Below are 19,467 nucleotides of genomic sequence, written 5' to 3' on the forward strand. Positions count from 1 at the left end.
ACTAATTACCAACTTTGACTATTTAAAAAATCAAATAGGTCATTCATTTCAAAACGAAGAAAGTACTTAACGGAGAATTCTTCTAATCACAAATCTAATGAATTGAGACTGTATATATCAATCTCATAGATCAAATTTCATTTTGAAGTACTCCTAAATAGTAGTAAGATTAATGATCCGTTTGATCTGCAAAATATTAATACTGGACAGAACAGTACAAGACAGAACAACACATGACAAACGTTTAAGGTATTGAACAAACTTTGTGTTGTACGATGTTTGGTAGATAAAAGGTTATTTTGGTATTTTAGACAACTTGTGCTGAGGTGAGGACAAAAAGTTGTCCCGTGGTTTTGTGGGGGACAAGAATTTCAAGTTTTGTCTTGTCCATTGGCCCCTAGTTTGTCTAGTACCAGAAACAGCTTTAAAATCAAACACAGTACAGCAGAAGTTGTCTTGTCCAATCCCTTATTTTTTAGCATATCAAACACACCCTAAGATACAAACATTGTCTCCGGTACTTTAGCTCAATTAGTAGGAACATCACATATATTATGTAGGAGTCGAAGTTTGAATTCCGAACACTCTACTTATTCACATTTAAGGTGAAAATTCTAGCTATTAAGTTAATAAAAAAAAGAGGTTAAAATACAAACCGTACTATCTTTTAACAGAAAATTTTATTAAAAAATAAAATACAAGTTTTGAATTATTTTTATCAAGAAGAATCACCTGTATACATTGTTTGTTTTGTGACTTGTCTATTATTTAATCTATCTATTTCCAAAAACATTTTACCACCAACTAACAATACTTGAATGCTTGATTTTTTTATAAGATTTTAAGAAACGATTTTTTTTTTTTATAAGAACTAAATGCTTGATTCTAAAATCATAACACCATTGATCGTTAGTTAATATTGTGATGAGTGACGCTGAATTTGATAGGGAGGACCATAGTTCGATCCCTCAAAGCTACAATCAAGGAGGGGCTGAAACAATTAATGTTATAACTAATCTCCGAACCAGATTAAACTGATAGTGAAATCAAAAAATAAAATAAAATAATTCTGAACAAAATATTTATGAAAAAAACCGGTGACTCTGCCGTAAAAAAAAACCAGTGTCTCGATGGTTTCTCTAAGTGGGCCGGGTCAAATACTTATTAGAAGAGAAAAACCATAAAATAATAAAACACGAGTTGTTTACTTGATTGAGAGAGCATAAACCCTCTCCGTTTATTTCGCGCCGCCATAAACCTCAGTCAGCCACCGCTGTCAAATCTTCTCCGGCAGCTTCTCATCCACAACACCGTCTCTCTCTCTCTTTCTCTCCGTCTGTAATTGAATCAACAATGGCGACTCGTGATGGCGGTATCAAATCAACATCAATAAACGGTGTAAAAGTGTATACAATAGCTTCACAACAACCTTCAGTTGCTTCATGGCTTCCAACTAAGAAGCAACAATCTCATCGTTCTATCAAGAGTATAATTCTCTTCACCTTTTTCATTGTTCTCTCTGTTTTCGTTTTCTCTTATTTATTGTTTTTGTTTTTTATTTTCTGTTATTAGGTTATACACAAAATGTGCAATTGATTGAAGATTTGAGGTTCACTACTGCAACAACAAAGATTAAAGCAACTCCTGATGGTGAATACATCATAGCTTCAGGTACACCAATAAGGGCCTGTTTGGATGAACTTATTCGAGCTTATTTACTGATATAAGTTTTGTGAGATTGTTTGGCGGAATTTATGAAAACAGCTTATGACATTTTTCATGAGCTTTTTTCAGCTTATTTTTATAAGTTACGCAAGATAGCTTATGAAAACAGCTTATAGCATATGCAAAAACATTTAACTTTATTTGATGCTATAAAAATAGTTTATGTAAGCTTTATCATGATAAGAGATTGTACTGTAAGCTAGTACAGGCCAAACAGGGCCTAATTAATTTGGCATAGTGTTAATAAGACCCTCCAACAAAGTTAACTATATTAAGCAAAGTGTACTAATAAATACCAATGGATAATTGATTCAGTGGTGATTGGCGTTGAACTTGGTTGGGAGGACCACAGTTAAAAAAATTGTCGTGTAATAAGGGACAGAAAAAAAGTGTAAAAGGGTCTTATAATTAGGGAGTAGGGACAAAGGGAGTACTTGATTTTATGTAGGATGGAGAAGGTTGATATGTATTATACAAACTTTAGATGGAAAAATTAAAATATTGATGTTTGATGTTTTAGTGTAGTGTCCAGTCTTCACTATTTGAGACCACTACATTTGGCATCAACATTTTTCATAAAAATAATCAACACTTCTTCTTGGTAGTTACCAAGGCTTTAAATTGTAGTTGCGTCTGCATTGTGATTTTTTATATTTCGGCCAAATATTGCATCTGTGGTAGTTGCCTAGGTAGTTAGATGTCAAACAAGCCACAATGTGCAGAGAAAAATCACGTTTTAGGTTTCCACAACTAGCAGGAAACACAAATTTGGATTACTAGAAATTCTTGATTTTATTTGTAGTGACCAGTTTTGAATTCCTCTTTGAAAAAAATTATAGAGAATTTGTAGCTGCGTAAGTTAAAATGTGGCCGGTCATGTGTTGTAAAAGATAGGAGGTTTTCCTCCCAATAAGATGCATTTGATGAGAGCATAGAGAATCTGGCAAGGAATGATATTATATTAATTCAAGAGTCATGACATTCACGTTGATTCAATGTTGAAGGTATATATCCACCACAAGTAAAAGTGTACGAGGTCAGGGAGCTGGGATTAAAGTTTGAAAGACATTTGGATTCAGAAATCATTGATTATCAGGTACTTTAGTTGAAAATAATTGACGAATTGATTCCTGTGGCCATAGTTGCCATCTCTTCATTGATGTGTTTTTTTTATCTGAGCTGCTTGTGATGCAAATAATTTTTTCTTTCTTTAGCTGGAGACAATTTACTTACAAATTAAGTGAAACTCATTTATGTGATTTGCTTAGAAAGTTTCCAATATCAACTTTATAAAGTTTGTTATCTCCATTCACTTTTTCCTTCTCCTTATATGGTTTAATGTATATCAGGCGTGAGTCCTATAATCATTCTTCTATGTAGTTGTTTTTAATAACTATGGTGTTACATGTTCTATTCAAAAGTTAGTATGATGCCATTTTGATGCTATCTCTCTTTTTTTTTTTTTTAAAAAAAAAATTTTAGGCAGAGTCTTTAAGTTTTCACAGTCAAGTAAAATTATATTCCAATTGTTTTTGAGCTTCATTTCATTTATGTTGATATTGATATTAATATTTGATTTGTGTCAGTAGGAAATCCTTTACAAATGAATTAGGCAGTTGACTTGAGTTTACCTAGTTGACTTGAGTTTACCTATATATATCTGTAATCTTCTTATTTGATAAATATATATATATATATATTTTTTCTGTTGTAGGTTTTATCTGATGACTATTCAAAACTTGCATTTTTATGTGCTGATCGCTCAATAAATCTACATGCAAAATATGGAAAGCACTACAGTTTGCGAATACCAAGGTTTCTTCTTTAGGCTTTATATATATTGTTCTTGAAATGTAAAGTTTGTTTTATGCCAAAAACAAAGGAGTTAACTATCACATTGATGTGTTTTGCGGAGCATCTAGGTTTCATATACATTAAAAATATTAATATTGAAGTCAATTACCATAGAATATTGAAGTATTTTTTTGTACTGAACCTGGCCGTTATAGACTAAAGGGATGAATTAGTTTGTTCTTGATTCTTTTATTTGTGTTGTTATTAACCGATTTTTTTTTTTTTGACAAATTAACCGACTTTTTCATATGTTCTTCTTTTGTTTCTAACTTAAATAAGAATTTCAACTTCTCATCACCACACATCCCATATTTCGTGAAATTGGGGTTGAACTCAGACTAGTTCTTCTTGACTTGGTTTATAAAAAATTTCGGTTTGTGTTTAGTAAATTTAATTTATATTAAACAATTAAAGCCTTAGGAAGATTGAGAAGGAAAGGATCCTATTTTGTGAAAACTTGAATAGATTTCTGTTGTTAATCTCAAATAGCGGTGTGGAGCTGCGGATGACTCTAAAACTGTCAAAGCAGTTTAGTGGAAAGCTGCCAGGCTAATATATTTTTTATATTTATTAAATAATAAATACTATAAATAATTTTCTTTTCTGTTGTAATTTTTTATTTATTAGCATGTTAGAGTATTTTTATTTCAGTTGTTTTCTTAACAATTTGTTTAGGTAGTGTTGGATATTCCGCCTTCATTGCGGTCCGCCCCTATCCGCCTAATTGCGGCATTTGAGTTGCCTTCATTGCAGCCCCCAACACCTTCATTGTGTTGGGTGTGAAGGGGTGGATTTAGTCCCACATTGCTAAGAGATATGGCCTGTGTAGCGTTTATATAGCTTTGGCAACCCTCACCTTACAAGCCGGTTTTGTGAGGATGAGTTAGGCCCAATATAAAATTTGACATGGTATCAGAGCCTATCCTAGATCTATTGTTGGGCTTCCCGCATCGTCCACGCTTCAGGCCCATTGGGCCTGAGCGTGAGGGGGGGTGTTGGATATTCCGCCTTCATTGCGGTCCGCCCCCATCCGCCTAATTGCGGCATTTGAGTTGCCTTCATTGCAGCCCCCAACACCTTCATTGTGTTGGGTGTGAAGGGGTGGATTTAGTCCCACATTGCTAAGAGATATGGCCTGTGTAGCGTTTATATAGCTTTGGCAACCCTCACCTTACAAGCCGGTTTTGTGAGGATGAGTTAGGCCCAATATAAAATTTGACAGGTAGGGTTACACTCTTTTGTCTAATTGCTTGGCCCATTATTGGGTCTTTATACTGCTACCAACTCTGAAAGATTTATTAGTCATTAGGAAAGTAGATGGCCCATTGCCTAGTTTATGTGTCTGTGTATATATATATAGAGAGAGTTGTCATTTGGATGTTATATTTTGGTAATTGGTTGTGAATTGTGTTTGTTCTTCTGATATGCAAGTTGTATATAATAATATCTTCCTTCTGGATTATGATTTATTGTCCAGAATTTTTCCTATGCTGTGGATCCAATTATAGAATTGTAGAAAAATATAAAGTCATGGATTAATTTTGTTATCCTTTTATGCAAGATTAGAAAGTACTTAGTTAGAAGCTTGGTCTACTGCGAGGTGTATGTTTATTCTGCAGTAGTAAGTAGTTACTTTGCAATTTTAGCTATGATCATTTGAGTAGAAATCAATTCCTCATCATATAATGATTTTGGTTCTGCTGTGCTGCATTACTGATTATCAGCTGGAAACTTTGTACGTTCAAAATTGTTCATATTATGGAGTAGTTACTATATTGCTGTTAACTTATGTTACCTGACTTTAAAAATCATTCAATAGAAATTATTATCCCATACTTTCAAAATAATTTTTTTTTACCTAAATTCATATATGAATATATATTCATGATAATTACATATGAATGGAAGGTAGACGCGCAACAAGGTGCGCTGCTAAATCTTTTGTAATACTTGGTCAATGCATTTCTTATGTATTTCCAGTTTCCTTATGCGTAGCTGCAATATATTCTTTGGATGAACATGCATGTTACTTCACCCAACCCTGATATAATCAGATTCCTTTGGGGTCAACTTTTACAAGCATGGTAATGCGACTTGTTGTTCTCTTATGACAGGATGGGAAGGGATATTACTTATGACGACTGGTCTTGTGACTTGCTTTGTGCTGCCTCTTCTCCGGAACTGTACAGAATTAACTTAGAGCAGGTGTTTAGCTTTTAACTTGCCGTTATATAGCATCATCATTAGCATACAAATGTCTTTCCAGATTTGTTGAATTTTGTCGAAAAAGTAATTATTAAATATGGAAAGCTGTTGGATAGCTATCCTTAAAATGTAATTCCATGTTTAAATTATCTTTCAATTATTTTCATTGATGATTTGGAATTTTGGAGAGCTGTTTTGGTTGAATTTGGGAATTTTAAAGAAAATATTAAAAACGGAAAGCTGTTGTATAAATTATCATTCAAATCTAATTACATTTTAAATATTTTTAATTAATTTTATTGGTCATTTGGAGTAGAGCGTTACTAAGCTTTTTTTATTAGCTCTTGGTATCCCATATCTGGTATATTGAATTTGGGAATTTTAAAGAAAATATTAAAAACGGAAAGCTGTTGTATAAATTATCATTCAAATCTAACTACATTTTAAATATTTTTAATTAATTTTATTGGTCATTTGGAGTAGAGCGTTACTAAGCTTTTTTTATTAGCTCTTGGTATCCCATATCTGGTATATATATGACAGTGTTTGCCTACTTTTCTTGTCAGGGGCGATTTCTCTCATCCTTTAACACACAATCCCCGGCATTGAACGTAGTTTGTCGAAGGTAAGCAGTGGAACTTAAATACCGATTTACCTGTCGTTATTTTCTTCATTTATAAAAGTTTTGCATATTTGTTTATGTACCCTGTATTGAATTAATGGAACTTGAATTTTACCTGAATTCCAGCAAGCTTCATGGGTTAGTTGCCTGTGGTGGTGAAGATGGTGCTGTGGAATGCTTTGACACGCGTGTGAGATCTTCAGTTGGTAGAATTGATGCTGTCGGACCTAGTGGCGATGTTGATCAGGTAGCATTTATTCTCTTTCACAGTAGACTATCTTTGAGCCTACGATGTTGATCCCGGATAGCAGCACAGAGCAGCCGGCTGCAAATCTAGGGGTTGCGGTTTAGCGTGTAGACTATCTTGGGGACTGCAAATCTAATAATAATAATATTATTATTATTATTATTATATATTCACGATTGAATAATTCATACTATGGTTGCATTTGGCCCTACTTTTTTAAGACTTAAAAGCTACTTTAAGAATAAAGTTGAAAATAAGAAATTTAAAGTTGAAGTTGTTTGGTATTTTATTATTTTTTTCAACTTAATTATCACTTTTAAGTTAAAATCTGTTTGGTAAAATAATTTTATAAAAGTTTTGATATTTTAAAACAAATTTATAATAAATAATAGGCTTATGCAATTCATGTTTTTTTAATAAAAAAATATTATACTACGTAGAGACGTGATTTTTAAAAGATAATTATCTTAATGATAATAAATTTAAAAAGCTATGTAAACAATATTTGGATAAACATCTGGAAAAAAAATAATAACAAAGACCAAAAAAGATAATAACAGATAATTATCCTAATAATAACAAACTTAAAAAAAGATAATAACAACTTAAAAATGATAATTATCATAAATTTTTTTTTTAAAAAAAATCACTTATATTTTGTTTTCTTCATTACAAAAAAGACACTTCTTATTTTAAGAAATTTTCAAAATTGTGTTTGGCCCCACTTCTCCTTAAAAGAAGTAGAGAAATAGAAAATAAGTAGGGCCAAACACAACCTAAATATAGTAAAAAAATTATATTAAATTATTTCGTTTAAGTAATTTATATTCAATGTAGAAAAGATATGATAATATGATTTATTATACTGGAACTGCTGAAACTGTTTTAAGTTATAAGGCAAATATGATGGATCACAATCTTGTCTACATTTATGTGCTTTTAGAAGTTCCATTTTGTCTGGAAACTTATATCTTTCCTCTCATTTACATGTCATAATTTTCTTTCATTTACATGCCATAATTTTCTTTCATTTACATGTCATAATTGAATCTGAGGTTTTAAATTTCTTTGTAAATTTTGTTTTGTAATTGACATCTTTATTGTTTAACTTTCTATATTTGTAGGAGGTCACAGCATTGGAGTTTGATGGTGACGGGCTCAAAATGGCTGTTGGAAGTAGTGCAGGAAAGGTGCGGTCCTATTTTCGTTGCAGTATATTATAATTCTATAGCCAAAGTGAAATGTAGATAATGGTGTGATAGAAAAAGAAAGTTTTGTATGAGAAGATTGAAGAGAGGGAAATCAAGATAAAGTGATAAGATGAGAAGGAAAGTTCTGTTAGTTCAGTTCAGAGTTCTAAGAAAACTCAAGGTGGGTAAATCAAGGAGAATCATAAATCACCGAGTTTGTCACAAACGTCACCAAACCTGTATAAGATTGTTTTGATTAGTGCGAGCTTACCAAACTTGAGCTGGGATGTGACCTTTCGAGCGACACCTTTTCCCATGTGTTCCCTAGACCTTGCTTTGGTGTCATAGCCCGACAAATACAAATTCTGTCATTAGTAGCACAACATTTGTATTCTTTACCAGTGAAGGGATGCCTCATGAATTCATACTTGGAACCTATAACCCAATTTATGTTGGTGTCAAGTTAGAGTTAGTAGCATGCACAACCAAACGCCTACAGGAAGTTGGTGAGAGGAAGTGCAAGAAAATGCTGAGAATTTACCGAGCTTGACCGTTCTTTTACTGTAAATTAACCCAATTAATTGATATAGTTTATAGGTTTGCTACCAAACAACCCAATCATGGTATTCTAAATTGCGATCCAGGTCGTAGAATCATACGCTTCCACGATCTTGCAGGTCTTGGCCAAATTCGTTGATATGCAGAATCGGAAATTGGTAGGCACGTGTGGAATCGCTGTGAAAAAGTGTAAACTCGTGAGATCGGTGAAGTTTTGCGACCCTCGAGAAGGGTACAGGGCAACCGGCTTCATTTGCTTAAAAACTCTATCCTTATTTGACTCTGTCTCACAAACCTGCACTTACCCTCATCCATTCCATCGGCATAGTTGTTTTTTTATTATTTATTTATTGAAAAGACCTGTTCTTCCTTTATTTATTTATTGAAAAGATTGCCCGATTTCCAAAGAGTCTTCTTTTTCTCATTAGTTAGCACAGGAAAAGTTGTTATTGGGAAAAGAAAAAGACCCTTTCAGTTGATGCTTCGTTCTTTTAGGATAATTTATTTTCTTTTCATAATAACAATTAAATATATGATATACTATATATTAAAATATTGATGGTAAAATAACTATAAAAAAATTATCTATATATTCTTTCAGAAAATATATTTAAGTTTGATACTATTAATTAATTAATTAATTATATTATCATATATTTATATTAAAATATATTTTAATACTTCTGGTAGGATCTACAATTCTGTTGAAAAAACATGGCCACAAGAAAACATCTTAGTGAAGTGTGCAGCTTAGAAGTTACCCTCTACCATCATGCCACACTCCCCGTTATACAAGAGCTTTCGGGCTTGAAGTATGAATAGTGCATAAGCAGCAAGCCTACTCTTCCTTATGCTGAAATTTAATTATTAGCTGTTGGGGACCAAGCATTAAAAACTTGACCATTTGATATTTAGAAACTTCAATACCCATCACTGTGTCCAGGGCTAAGTCTTCTGAAACCTGGAGTCGTTGGTTGGAGGTCAAGATGCCTTTATATCTCTAACAGGAGGTATATTGTTAGGTACAAATGTTGGTTGAATTTCAAAGAGGGAACTCACAAAGTCAGACAAGATAAGTTGTTACATCTTGCACAACCCATAAATTCATGATATTTTGTTCAGAAATGATAAGGATACTCTGTGCAGACATAGCTGATTTAAGTTCTGAACACAAAATGGAGATGGGAATCAGGATAACTTCTCGTGGCAGGATAGAAGATGGAAAAGTTTTCTGTATTTTTTCTAATTGGTATTTGTAATTGTTGCAGGATCACAGATTCACAATGTCACTAGTTAAACTAAATCTTTCCCCTTCAACATGGATAATATTTACATTTAATATTGTATATGCAGGTTCTCATCTATGACATGCGCTTGTCACGTCCTTTACGAATAGAGGATCATATGTAAGTTGGTGTCCTCATTTTAGAGATTTGTTTGTGATTAATTTGTATCACATATATTATTGATTTGTTGGTTAAAAACTGTCATACAGGTATGGCAGTCCCATATTGGACATTAAGTGGCATCATACTCTTAACTTCGAACGACCAATGTTGATTACTAGTGATAATCATGTCGTTAGAATATGGGATCCTGTCACGGTAGGTGAATTGGTTCCTGCTCTCATATTTTCTGATTAACAGTTCAATATATCCAAATTTATCTCTACCCCTCAGGCCTGATTGTTTTCATTCTTTAAGTTTGCACGTTCTAGTGTCTGTTTTTATTAGTCATATGAGCGACATTCTATTAGTAGGGCGAAAAATCAATGCTGAAAGACATGATGAATACTTCTATTAAAAGAATTAATATATATTATAAGTTTTCACATTTTATAAACGTTGAATGGCTTTCTTTTTTTTAAAATGTAGTGATAGTGGGAGATAGGCTGCAGTAGGCTAAAAAAGAGATGATGAGATGTTTGAAATCTGAAGAGAAAATGGAAATTGTGAGCAAAAGATATTAAGCTAGGATAAGAACAAAAAGAAAAACAATTAAATGAACTAAAAATTAAAAGTCAGTAATTAATAAAGATGATTATTTTTGGAAATAGATAATAGGTTTGAGTTAATTGACTAATAGACAAAATAAAGTGATGTGTAGAATAAATAGGCAGAAATGAGGACCAAAACGTTGAGTATCATCAGAAGTTATACTTCCGGATGTTGAGGAAATTAATAAAAATAATACCTGTAATATTTTGAAAAAAAGAAATTAGAGTAGATAAATCCCTGCATTCAATGAGGCATGTTTGGAATGTCTACCATACCACATCCTATCTTTTGGAGATGGTTGTTGGAACATGTCAGACTGTAAAAACATGATCTTAACATGTTGTTTTGTGCAAATTTTATTAACCGGCGTTAAAAATGAAGAATCACGGAGAAAGTGCTGGAAACCATGAGAAAATGAATGTAAAGAAAGGAGAAATTTAACTGCTGAACAGCTGACAAGTTAAATTTGACTGCTGAACATATGCTACTAGGTGTTTACTGAGCTATTATCAATAGTAATACGAAAATCCTTTTTGAAAGATTAAAATACTTATACTCAAGTCAGTACCTTCTTCATATTGTAGTTTGCTTGTCACTTGTTACTTGCAACATATTTTTATAAATAACGTGTTTGTGATATCTCTATTAAATTGTAAGTTCATGCGTGTTATGTTTAGTCCGGCTTGGAATGCGATTAGTATCTAAACACCTGGGAAACCCTCCCTTAAAAGTTAGCTTACAAAGGGGAAGAACCAGGCCATTTAAATACCCCACAGAGCATCCCATACTACTCAAAATACCAAATTCCCTATCAGAATGCCTTCCTAAACGTAATTGCAGCATTTATATTGTGCGTTCATCAGCATTGGTTGTCATATGACCGATTGTAATCTGTTTTCAGGGAGAAGGCTTAACCAGCATTGAACCAACAACAGGAGCAATAAATGACGTGTGTACATTTCCTGGTAGTGGTTTGATCCTGTTGGCCTTGGACAGTAGCCAAATACCATCTTACTTCATTCCATCCCTTGGACCTGCTCCCAAGTGGTGTTCTTCTCTGGAAAACTTCACGGTATGATTGCAATTACTTCGGCATTACTATTACATTATGTAGTCTTTCTTTTGTTTATTGACATCAGATCTATTTTTACAGGAGGAACTAGAGATGGGTGGACAAACAACTATTTATGATCATTTCAAATTTTTGACAAAGGAGGAGCTTGACAGGTTAAATTTGACCCACCTGATTGGAACCAATGTACTCAGAGCCTACATGCATGGCTTCTTTATTAATTATGCATTATACAAAAAGGTAAATTGTGTTTGACATATTTTCTTATTCATTTAGATGTATTTCATAAGTTACTGAAATGCTGAGAACTTTTTTTTTTCCTTTCTATTTTGAATTTCCTATTTTTAAGCATCTTCAGTCTTTCAATATTTGTATCAAATGAAGTTGATAAAAAGTATTTACAAGCGTAATGGAAAATAATATTGTTAGGACTTAGGACAGTTAATAATGAGCATAGCAAAAAAACCTTTGCTTGTTTATCATAGAAGGAATATGATTTATCTACCTTTTGAGTTAGTTAGGTGGTTATATATTTTCTGTTTTTAGTTATATTAGTTAGTTAATCCCTATCTTGGTTGTATCTAGGTTGTTAAGGGAGTTAGTAACCTATAAATAAAGGTTTCCTTTCCTTAGAAGGGATTTTTAGGTTTTGTTTAGTTTTGATTGGAATATTTTCTATAGTGGAGTGTATCTTCCTTGCTGTATCTTATACTTTTCTTTCAATAAGACTATACGGACAAATGAACTCCCTTTCTCAAGTGTTCTTGCTAAAAAGAACCAGAGCAAATATGTTAGATTGTCATTTCATGCAACGGTGGTTGATGAGTTGTACCAGTTAGTAACATTGAGGAAAGTTGCAAGTTTAGAAAGAAAACAGATATCAGTGGTAGAGTATTGCCCACTAGGCTCCTTTTTGCAATATTCACCCTTGGATTTTCCTCATTTTTCATGATGATATTTTTAGAAACTAGTATTATGTGAACGACACTGGAAACCTGCCCAGACTTTTCCCTGAAATTCTATAGAAACTGCTGTTAATTTTCCATGAGAGTCCTTTGCATCCCCTGTTTAAATGAGATTGGGCAACAAGAGGAAGAGTTTTTAAATGAGAAGTGTTCAGGAATAGTTGGAGTTTTTTACTGTTTATGGTGTCGTGCAAGTTAACTTCTAAAGTTGAATTCAACAACCCTATCATATGATGAAAGACTTGTACTTTTTCCTTGCCATTATGGAGTAATATGTAAAGTTGGTCTGGATACCTTGCATCCTTGAGTGTTGATCACATCACAATAACAGTTCTTAGCCAGAGTTTTCTACCCATTTTTTCTAATGTAGGATTAGTTAGTTTTTTAAATTTTATTCAGTCTGTTTTATTTATACTTGTGTTTTACTATACATCAAATGAGTTTTGAACGACATTTAGACTTTATTTGGGATGTGTGAAATGTTGGGCTAGGAATGGTGACGGTAAATAGTGTGCTTTAGTAACAATATAGAAGACTAGATTTTTTTTTTCCCTCGTCTTCATTGTGTTTTTTATGATTAGGAGGATATCAGATGGATCCACTGCTTTGTTATACTCTCTCTCCTGTCACTTCAATATATCTTTACTTTTATAAACAATCTATTGTATCTTGTTTGATTACGATAGTTCCATAATGGCTGTTTCTTAGATATTACCATATCTAAAGTCTGCTTTTGTTTTCTTATATGGTGTATTTGTTCTTGTAGGCAAAAGCGTTGGCGGATCCTTTTGAATTTGAAGAATATTTTGAGCAGCAGAAGCGAGAAAAATTTGAAAAGGAACGGGAATCAAGAATTACGGTTGAGTGCTTTACTAGGCATTGTAGTTTCCTATGCATATTTTACCTCGTTATGGGTGATTAAGTAGTTTATTAAGAAATATTAATCCATGTTAATGCATCAATCACCTGCCTTGCAGATCAAGAGAAAATTACCCAAAGTTAATCGGGACTTGGCAAGTCGCCTCCTTGAAACTGAAGATACTGAAAATGAGAAGAGAGATGCTGTTGAAGATGATAAAACTAAAAAGCCATCTAAGAAAAAGAAAGGCATTAGCATGCAAGATCTTGAAGATGATAGATTTAAAGATATATTTACAAATAAGGTACTGTGATCTGAAATGTCAGGCTTTCTAGCCTTTTTAATGACTTGGTGCTATCCCATCAGCCCTTTTCTATCCTGAAAAATGAAAGTTCAAAACACTCCTGATTGCCTACATTTTAACATTGTAACTTCCCACTTTTCTACTTTTCCTATAGGCTGGATGGGATTTGATTTAAATCTCATGTAGTCCCAATTAGTGATCTATTGAAACTTTCGCATTGAAAAATATCATGTTTTTCTGTGGTTGATTTTTCCTCAGCTTTGCTTTATGTTTCTTACAGATGCATGATGTAAATTTTTGCTTCCAATAAGTTTTGTTACAAAAAAAATCAGATTTAACTGCAGCATAAAAATATTTGAATGAAATTTTGTTGTGTTGCTATGATTGCATTGTCTTTAAATGAGATGTTTTTCTCTAACAATTTTTCCTTATCTGGCTTCAGGAGTTTGAGATTAAGGAGGACTCTGAAGAATATCTGGCTTTGCATCCCATGGGTGCTAAAAAGCAAACATCCTTGTTAAATGAACACTTTGAACCTGTCATGTCTGATGACGATCAAAGTCTAGGTGAAGATGATGCTGATGCATCATCTGAAGATGAACCTGCAACTAAAAAAAGGTGAGAATCTGTTACCAATTTGTATGGTTCCTTTTCCTTTTATGGGAGATAAATGTGTTGCTTCATGATATTATTAGGCACAATTTAATAGAATTTCTGGAATCAGGGACACTGCTTTTGTTATATCTGGGAGAGTTTGTAGATTATTTTCTGCATGCTAAAAATGAAATAATATGGAGTATCTTAATTTTGTTTTTATCTTTTGCGTGTTGGTTTCTGAAACATTGTCACACACTATGTAGGATGTATGAAATTAAGAATGAGGAGCATGCAGAGGCATTCTGGAGCCGAAAATCAATTGCAGATGAGGAATCACTTCCTATGGGAGATAGAGTGTTAGCTCTCAAAGATGACCGACAATCCTCTCGTCTTCCTCGTGGCGTTAAGCAGGGTCCTGGAGGATCACGGGAAATAACCTTCACTTCGAGAAACAGAGCAACCTACAAGGAAGACGATGAAGATAAAGAAGTGGAACCCCGGAAAAAGAGGGGAGTTCAATCCTTGGGGCTCAAGTCACAGGGACCAGTGTTTAATGGCCGTGGTCGCGGTCGCGGTCGTGGCCGTGGGAGAGGGAACCGTGGCCGTGGTCGCGGTCGTGGTCGCGGTCATTAGTGACTTCATACACAAATGTAAATTGCATTCGATTTCGCAGATCTTACTCAGTCTATACAGTGACGTGGGTTGAAGGCCGACATGGTTGCATAGCTTCATGACCTCTGATGTATCATTTATAGCCTATCATCTTATGTGTTAAACTTATTTTTGTTCTTCTCCCCCTTTATTTTGGATTCTTTATCAAGATAAATCTTGTTTCATGCGAAACTTACCTGACTTCTTAACTCGTTAAGGGAAAAGGGGAGGGGGTTTTAAGTTATCACATCACATGCTAAATATAGGATAGGAGCATGTAATCTCAATTTTGTTTTTATTATGTATTATTACCCATTTCAGATAAATTTTCACCCTTAATTTTTTTGGGTCTTAAAATTTTCATTTTACCTGAATGCATAAAGTCTGCCTCCTTCATAAAGGAAAAGCTCCATGAACTTCTACTTAATATCAATTTAGTATGATAAAGAAATGCCATTACACATTGGTTGATGATTTTTCTGTTGATTTGTTTTGTTTATATATATTCCATGTAATAGAGAAAAGTTTTGAATCTGTAATGAGACTTGGTTGATGATTTCCTGATGGTTTGTTTTGTTTGAATATACTCCCTGCATTGAACATTCAAATGAAGCTTATGTAATTCCATGCTCGATTATAGTTTAGTTGTTAAGAAAAATTAATATAAGTATGAAGCTAATTAATGATATTCACTTAGTCAACATTGCTCTAATATTGGTATTCAAAACTTAAGTGCAGTTCTTTGTGCTGTTTTACCGTTCTTTATTCACAAATCAAATCAATAACAAGCACAAAATATATTAACAAGAGATCTTTCATGTTTAAAATGAAGCTTGGTCCTTAAGAACCAAAAACAAGTACACTAATCCAATACTCATTAAGATCATAATCTACACATAAATGCCATGTCTCATCATTCACACAAAGGCAATCATAGATAACATTAATGTTTAAGCACCAGGTACAAACTTGGTAGCATAAACCCAAGCATTGTTAGCAACAGGGTTATCAAGGTGATCCAAAAGATTCTCCAAAGGTCCTTTACCAGTAACAATAGCTTGAACAAAGAAACCAAACATTGAAAACATAGCCAATCTTCCATTCTTGATTTCCTTCACTTTAAGTTCGGCGAAAGTAACGGGATCGTCAGCAAGTCCAAGAGGGTCAAAGTATTGGCCACCAGGGTAAAGATTGTTGCCATCTCCAACACCAGGAAGACCGTTGATGCGGAATCCTTCGACAAGTCCCATTAGAACAACTTGGAAACCTAGTACTGCTAAGATGCTTTGTGCATGAACAAGGTTTGGGTTTCCTAAGTAGTCAAGTCCACCTTCTGAGAATATTTGTGATCCTGCTTTGAACCAAACTGGTTCTTTGAAGTCAACTCTCACCCATTTTTCAAGTACTTCTGGTGTGATGCATCCTAGTGCTCCTAGCATAGCCCATCTTCCATGAATCACCTTCATTATTCAACATAGTTTAGTATCATTATTTATTGGTCTTATAAAACCTCATCATGAAGGAAAAACATTATTTTTTTAAAAGAGAAAATTGAAGTTTAAGCCTTAATTTTTTTTTGTATTTGAGCATTTTTAAGTATGAAAATTAACCTCAAGAGCCCTGTTCTTGGCAAATGCTTCTGGATCAGCAGATAATCCAGCAGTGTCCCATCCATAATCACCGGGGAATTCTCCGGTTAAGTATGAAGGAGTCTGAGCTGAAAACGGTCCCAAATATTTCACTCTGTCTGGTCCATACCACAATTCATTTCCCTTCACAATCACAAACACAATGCATGTATAAGACACACACACTAACTAACACTATAAAGTTGTTCTTAGGATAGTATTTTTTTTCAAAAATAAAATAAAATTGGAGAATGACAATATAATTATTAATTATGAATGATACTAATAACAATTTTATAATCGGCTCTAAAAATTTGATTCATTAAATAACTTGTGTATCTGATTTATAATATTAGATCAAATATATTAGTTATTCCATGAACATAAAAAGTCAACTGTTTCCTATAAAAACGACATAAGGTAGTATTTAACAACATTACTAATAAGTGTTATAGAAAAGGAAAGTGAAGAAAAAAGGGTTATTGGTGAATACCATAGTGACTTTTGAAGTTCCCATGGCGACGACATCTCTAAGAGGATTGGCACCCTTCCTTTGACCAAGGAAAGGGGTTTGCTTAACAACAGTTGCTGAGCTTGCTGCCATCAATGCCATGACTTGTTCCAAAGCTTTCAAGTGCTTCCTCTTGTTGAGTTGAAACCTTAGTTTACTCAAAAACGGTTACTAGAAATGTGTGGAAAGAGAGGGTGAGAGTAACAGCATATGTAGGGAAAGAAAATCAGAGGAATGTGTGGTTAGAAACACAAGTTGAAATTGGTGGTGGAAATGGTGTGGTTTGAAGTAACCAATGAGAAAGCTTTAAAGGATTTTATGTATATCTTACTCATATCTTTCTATCCACATTTTATCCTTGTTTTTTTTTTTTTTTGAAGGAACATTTTATCCTTGTTGTCTAATCATATAGATTTTCTGTTAATTTAAGGGGTCTTGATTTCTCCATCTCTAATTTTTCTAAAAAGAATCTTTCATTTTTATGTATATGGTTTATAAGTCTAAATATCAATTTATTTTTGTTTGTTAATAAGGATGAGAATAGGTAGGGTACTATAATCCGCATATCCACAGTTTGAAAAATATTCGTACCCATCCTCATATCTGCGTGGGTAACAACCTTTGTACCTATCCTCATACCCTATGGGTACTTAAGTACCCATACCCGTTACCCGCATTTTTGCTAAAAATAAATCGATAAATTATGAAATATCATATAATTTTAATATAATTAATTTTTTTAGAAAAATTTAATATTTACTCATGAAAATTATAAACAAAAATTTTACTATCCTCATGTTAAAGTTCATTTCTTTGTTGACATATTCACATTATATTTGTATTATATTATAAATAAACATTTTTATTAAAAATGTGTAATAGTTTAATAGTGTTGTATTTTTTTAAATTCATACATATGTTATTATATAATAATAATATATATAAAATAAACAAATATATATTAAGTGGGTATGGGGCGGGGTGGGTACCGTACCCGCACTCATACTCGTTAATTTTTGCGGGTAATTACCCATGCCCGTACCCAAAATGTGGATTTTTACCCTACCCATTATGGTATTATTTGCGGGTACCCGTTGACTATGAGTTAAATTGTCATCCCTATTTGTTAAAGAAAAAAAATCCTTTGTGTGAAGCGTAATATTTATCTATAATATTCTCTATATCTTAAAATGAATATCATTTAATTTTTTTTTACACACATTAAGAAATGTAATAAGAAGAAAGAAAATAACTATTTTACTACGAATTATCTCTATTATCAAAATGCAAAGTAAAATGAATACTTTTGGATGAGTAGAGTATATATACTTAGTTTTTTCTTTTACACATATAATACTTAGTTTATTTTTTTTGAGTAAAAGGTAGTACAATTGAAAATAAATAATTAATATTGTATTGGAAACGGAAAGTAGCTTTCATATTGAAAAAAAATGGCCAGTCTAAAATAAATAAATATGCATGAGTTTCATCATTAACATATTACATCGGTTTCTTCTTTTCACGATATAATAACGTTTTATTATATCACTTGGCACGCGCGCAGTAACATGTAATATTCGCTTTAACAATGAAAAAACAAAAAAATGAAATGCGGTGAGCGTGGATCGAACACGCGACCTTCAGATCTTCAGTCTGACGCTCTCCCAACTGAGCTATCCCCGCAACCATGCTATATTTGAATCGTTATTGTATTTAAAGCATATACGTTTGTGTACCCATATCCTAACTCATCAGTAGTTTGAGGGACTTGATTGTCTTAAGTTTTTTCTTTACTTTGTGGCATAATCTACTATCACTTGATTCATTATATTATTTAATTGCTTACTTAATTTCAAAATTTTCTTTAGCAATGCTAAATGATTTTTGATGTTGAAGTTATTATTTTCATTATGGTACGGTACAAAATGTTGTAGATGACAGGCAAATGTTCTTGTGATAGCAATGGTTAAAAACATCAACAATGGTTAATGATAATAGAAAACAACTAGGGGTCGTAAATCCACTATTATAGCTCTAGCAATTCCAAACATACACTTAGTTATTAAGATAAGGTTATTAAACTCTTTATTTAAGCTATAATTGAGATCTCAATCTCCTATTGTTTCATAAAACATTTTTGTATGCCTGAAAAATTGGAATCTCAAAGGATAAAACTATTAAGTGTTGACAAGTCTCAATGAGTATAGTTCACTTGACGACACACTCAACTTGTAGTTGGAAGGTTGGAATTTGATCTCTACAAAACACACCATCTTTGAAGAGAAATAAAGAACTTTAAATATAACTAAGGCTCTGTTTGAATTGGACGGTCACTGTTAGTTTAGAAATTTCTATATGAAATTTCTAGTCCTCCGAGATTTTAGTGCTTTTCAAACACACTAAACAAAAGAGAATGGTGTCACGTACAAGTTATCGATACTTTTAGGGACACACGAAAGAGATTGGTCATATTATCTATTTA

At 33.0% G+C, this 19,467-nt stretch overlaps 2 protein-coding genes and 1 non-coding gene across 3 annotated transcripts; 1 reads left to right on the plus strand and 2 right to left on the minus strand.

Moving 5' to 3' along the window:
* The first annotated feature begins 1,177 nt into the window (after nt 1–1,177).
* LOC123895232 (nucleolar protein 10) lies at nt 1,178–15,182 on the plus strand. Its single transcript, XM_045945467.1, has 16 exons — nt 1,178–1,486; nt 1,573–1,671; nt 2,730–2,821; nt 3,440–3,540; nt 5,694–5,784; nt 6,351–6,409; nt 6,533–6,653; nt 7,778–7,843; nt 9,755–9,807; nt 9,897–10,005; nt 11,300–11,470; nt 11,552–11,710; nt 13,202–13,294; nt 13,413–13,598; nt 14,041–14,216; nt 14,459–15,182. Exons 1-16 carry the CDS (start codon nt 1,354–1,356, stop codon nt 14,826–14,828), a joined length of 2,079 nt encoding a protein of 692 aa, XP_045801423.1. The 5' UTR covers nt 1,178–1,353; the 3' UTR covers nt 14,829–15,182.
* Nucleotides 15,183–15,644: 462 nt separating this feature from the next.
* Nucleotides 15,645–17,260, minus strand: LOC123895233 (chlorophyll a-b binding protein 13, chloroplastic). Its single transcript, XM_045945468.1, has 3 exons — nt 16,968–17,260; nt 16,457–16,618; nt 15,645–16,306 (listed from the first exon to the last, which is right to left on the minus strand). Exons 1-3 carry the CDS (start codon nt 17,085–17,087, stop codon nt 15,797–15,799), a joined length of 792 nt encoding a protein of 263 aa, XP_045801424.1. The 5' UTR covers nt 17,088–17,260; the 3' UTR covers nt 15,645–15,796.
* A 1,335-nt stretch (nt 17,261–18,595) lies between these two features.
* TRNAF-GAA lies at nt 18,596–18,668 on the minus strand. The gene has a single exon. It is a non-coding gene; the product is annotated as a tRNA-Phe (tRNA).
* Nucleotides 18,669–19,467: the final 799 nt, after the last annotated feature.

This window comes from Trifolium pratense, linkage group LG7 (genome assembly GCF_020283565.1).
Source record: "Trifolium pratense cultivar HEN17-A07 linkage group LG7, ARS_RC_1.1, whole genome shotgun sequence".
Lineage (NCBI taxonomy): Eukaryota > Viridiplantae > Streptophyta > Magnoliopsida > Fabales > Fabaceae > Trifolium > Trifolium pratense.

What these genes read in the sequence shown, in the direction of transcription:
- LOC123895232 (XM_045945467.1), top strand. Translation starts at nt 1,354, where the DNA reads ATGGCGACTCGTGATGGCGGTATCAAATCAACATCAATAAACGGTGTA. An exon ending in CTAGTGGCGATGTTGATCAG is followed by an intron (nt 6,654 to 7,777) that starts GTAGCATTTATT and finishes CTATATTTGTAG; the next exon opens with GAGGTCACAGCATTGGAGTT. An exon ending in AAGATATATTTACAAATAAG is followed by an intron (nt 13,599 to 14,040) that starts GTACTGTGATCT and finishes ATCTGGCTTCAG; the next exon opens with GAGTTTGAGATTAAGGAGGA.
- LOC123895233 (XM_045945468.1), bottom strand. Translation starts at nt 17,087, where the DNA reads ATGGCATTGATGGCAGCAAGCTCAGCAACTGTTGTTAAGCAAACCCCT. An exon ending in GAACTTCAAAAGTCACTATG is followed by an intron (nt 16,619 to 16,967) that starts GTATTCACCAAT and finishes GTGATTGTGAAG; the next exon opens with GGAAATGAATTGTGGTATGG. An exon ending in CCAAGAACAGGGCTCTTGAG is followed by an intron (nt 16,307 to 16,456) that starts GTTAATTTTCAT and finishes TGAATAATGAAG; the next exon opens with GTGATTCATGGAAGATGGGC.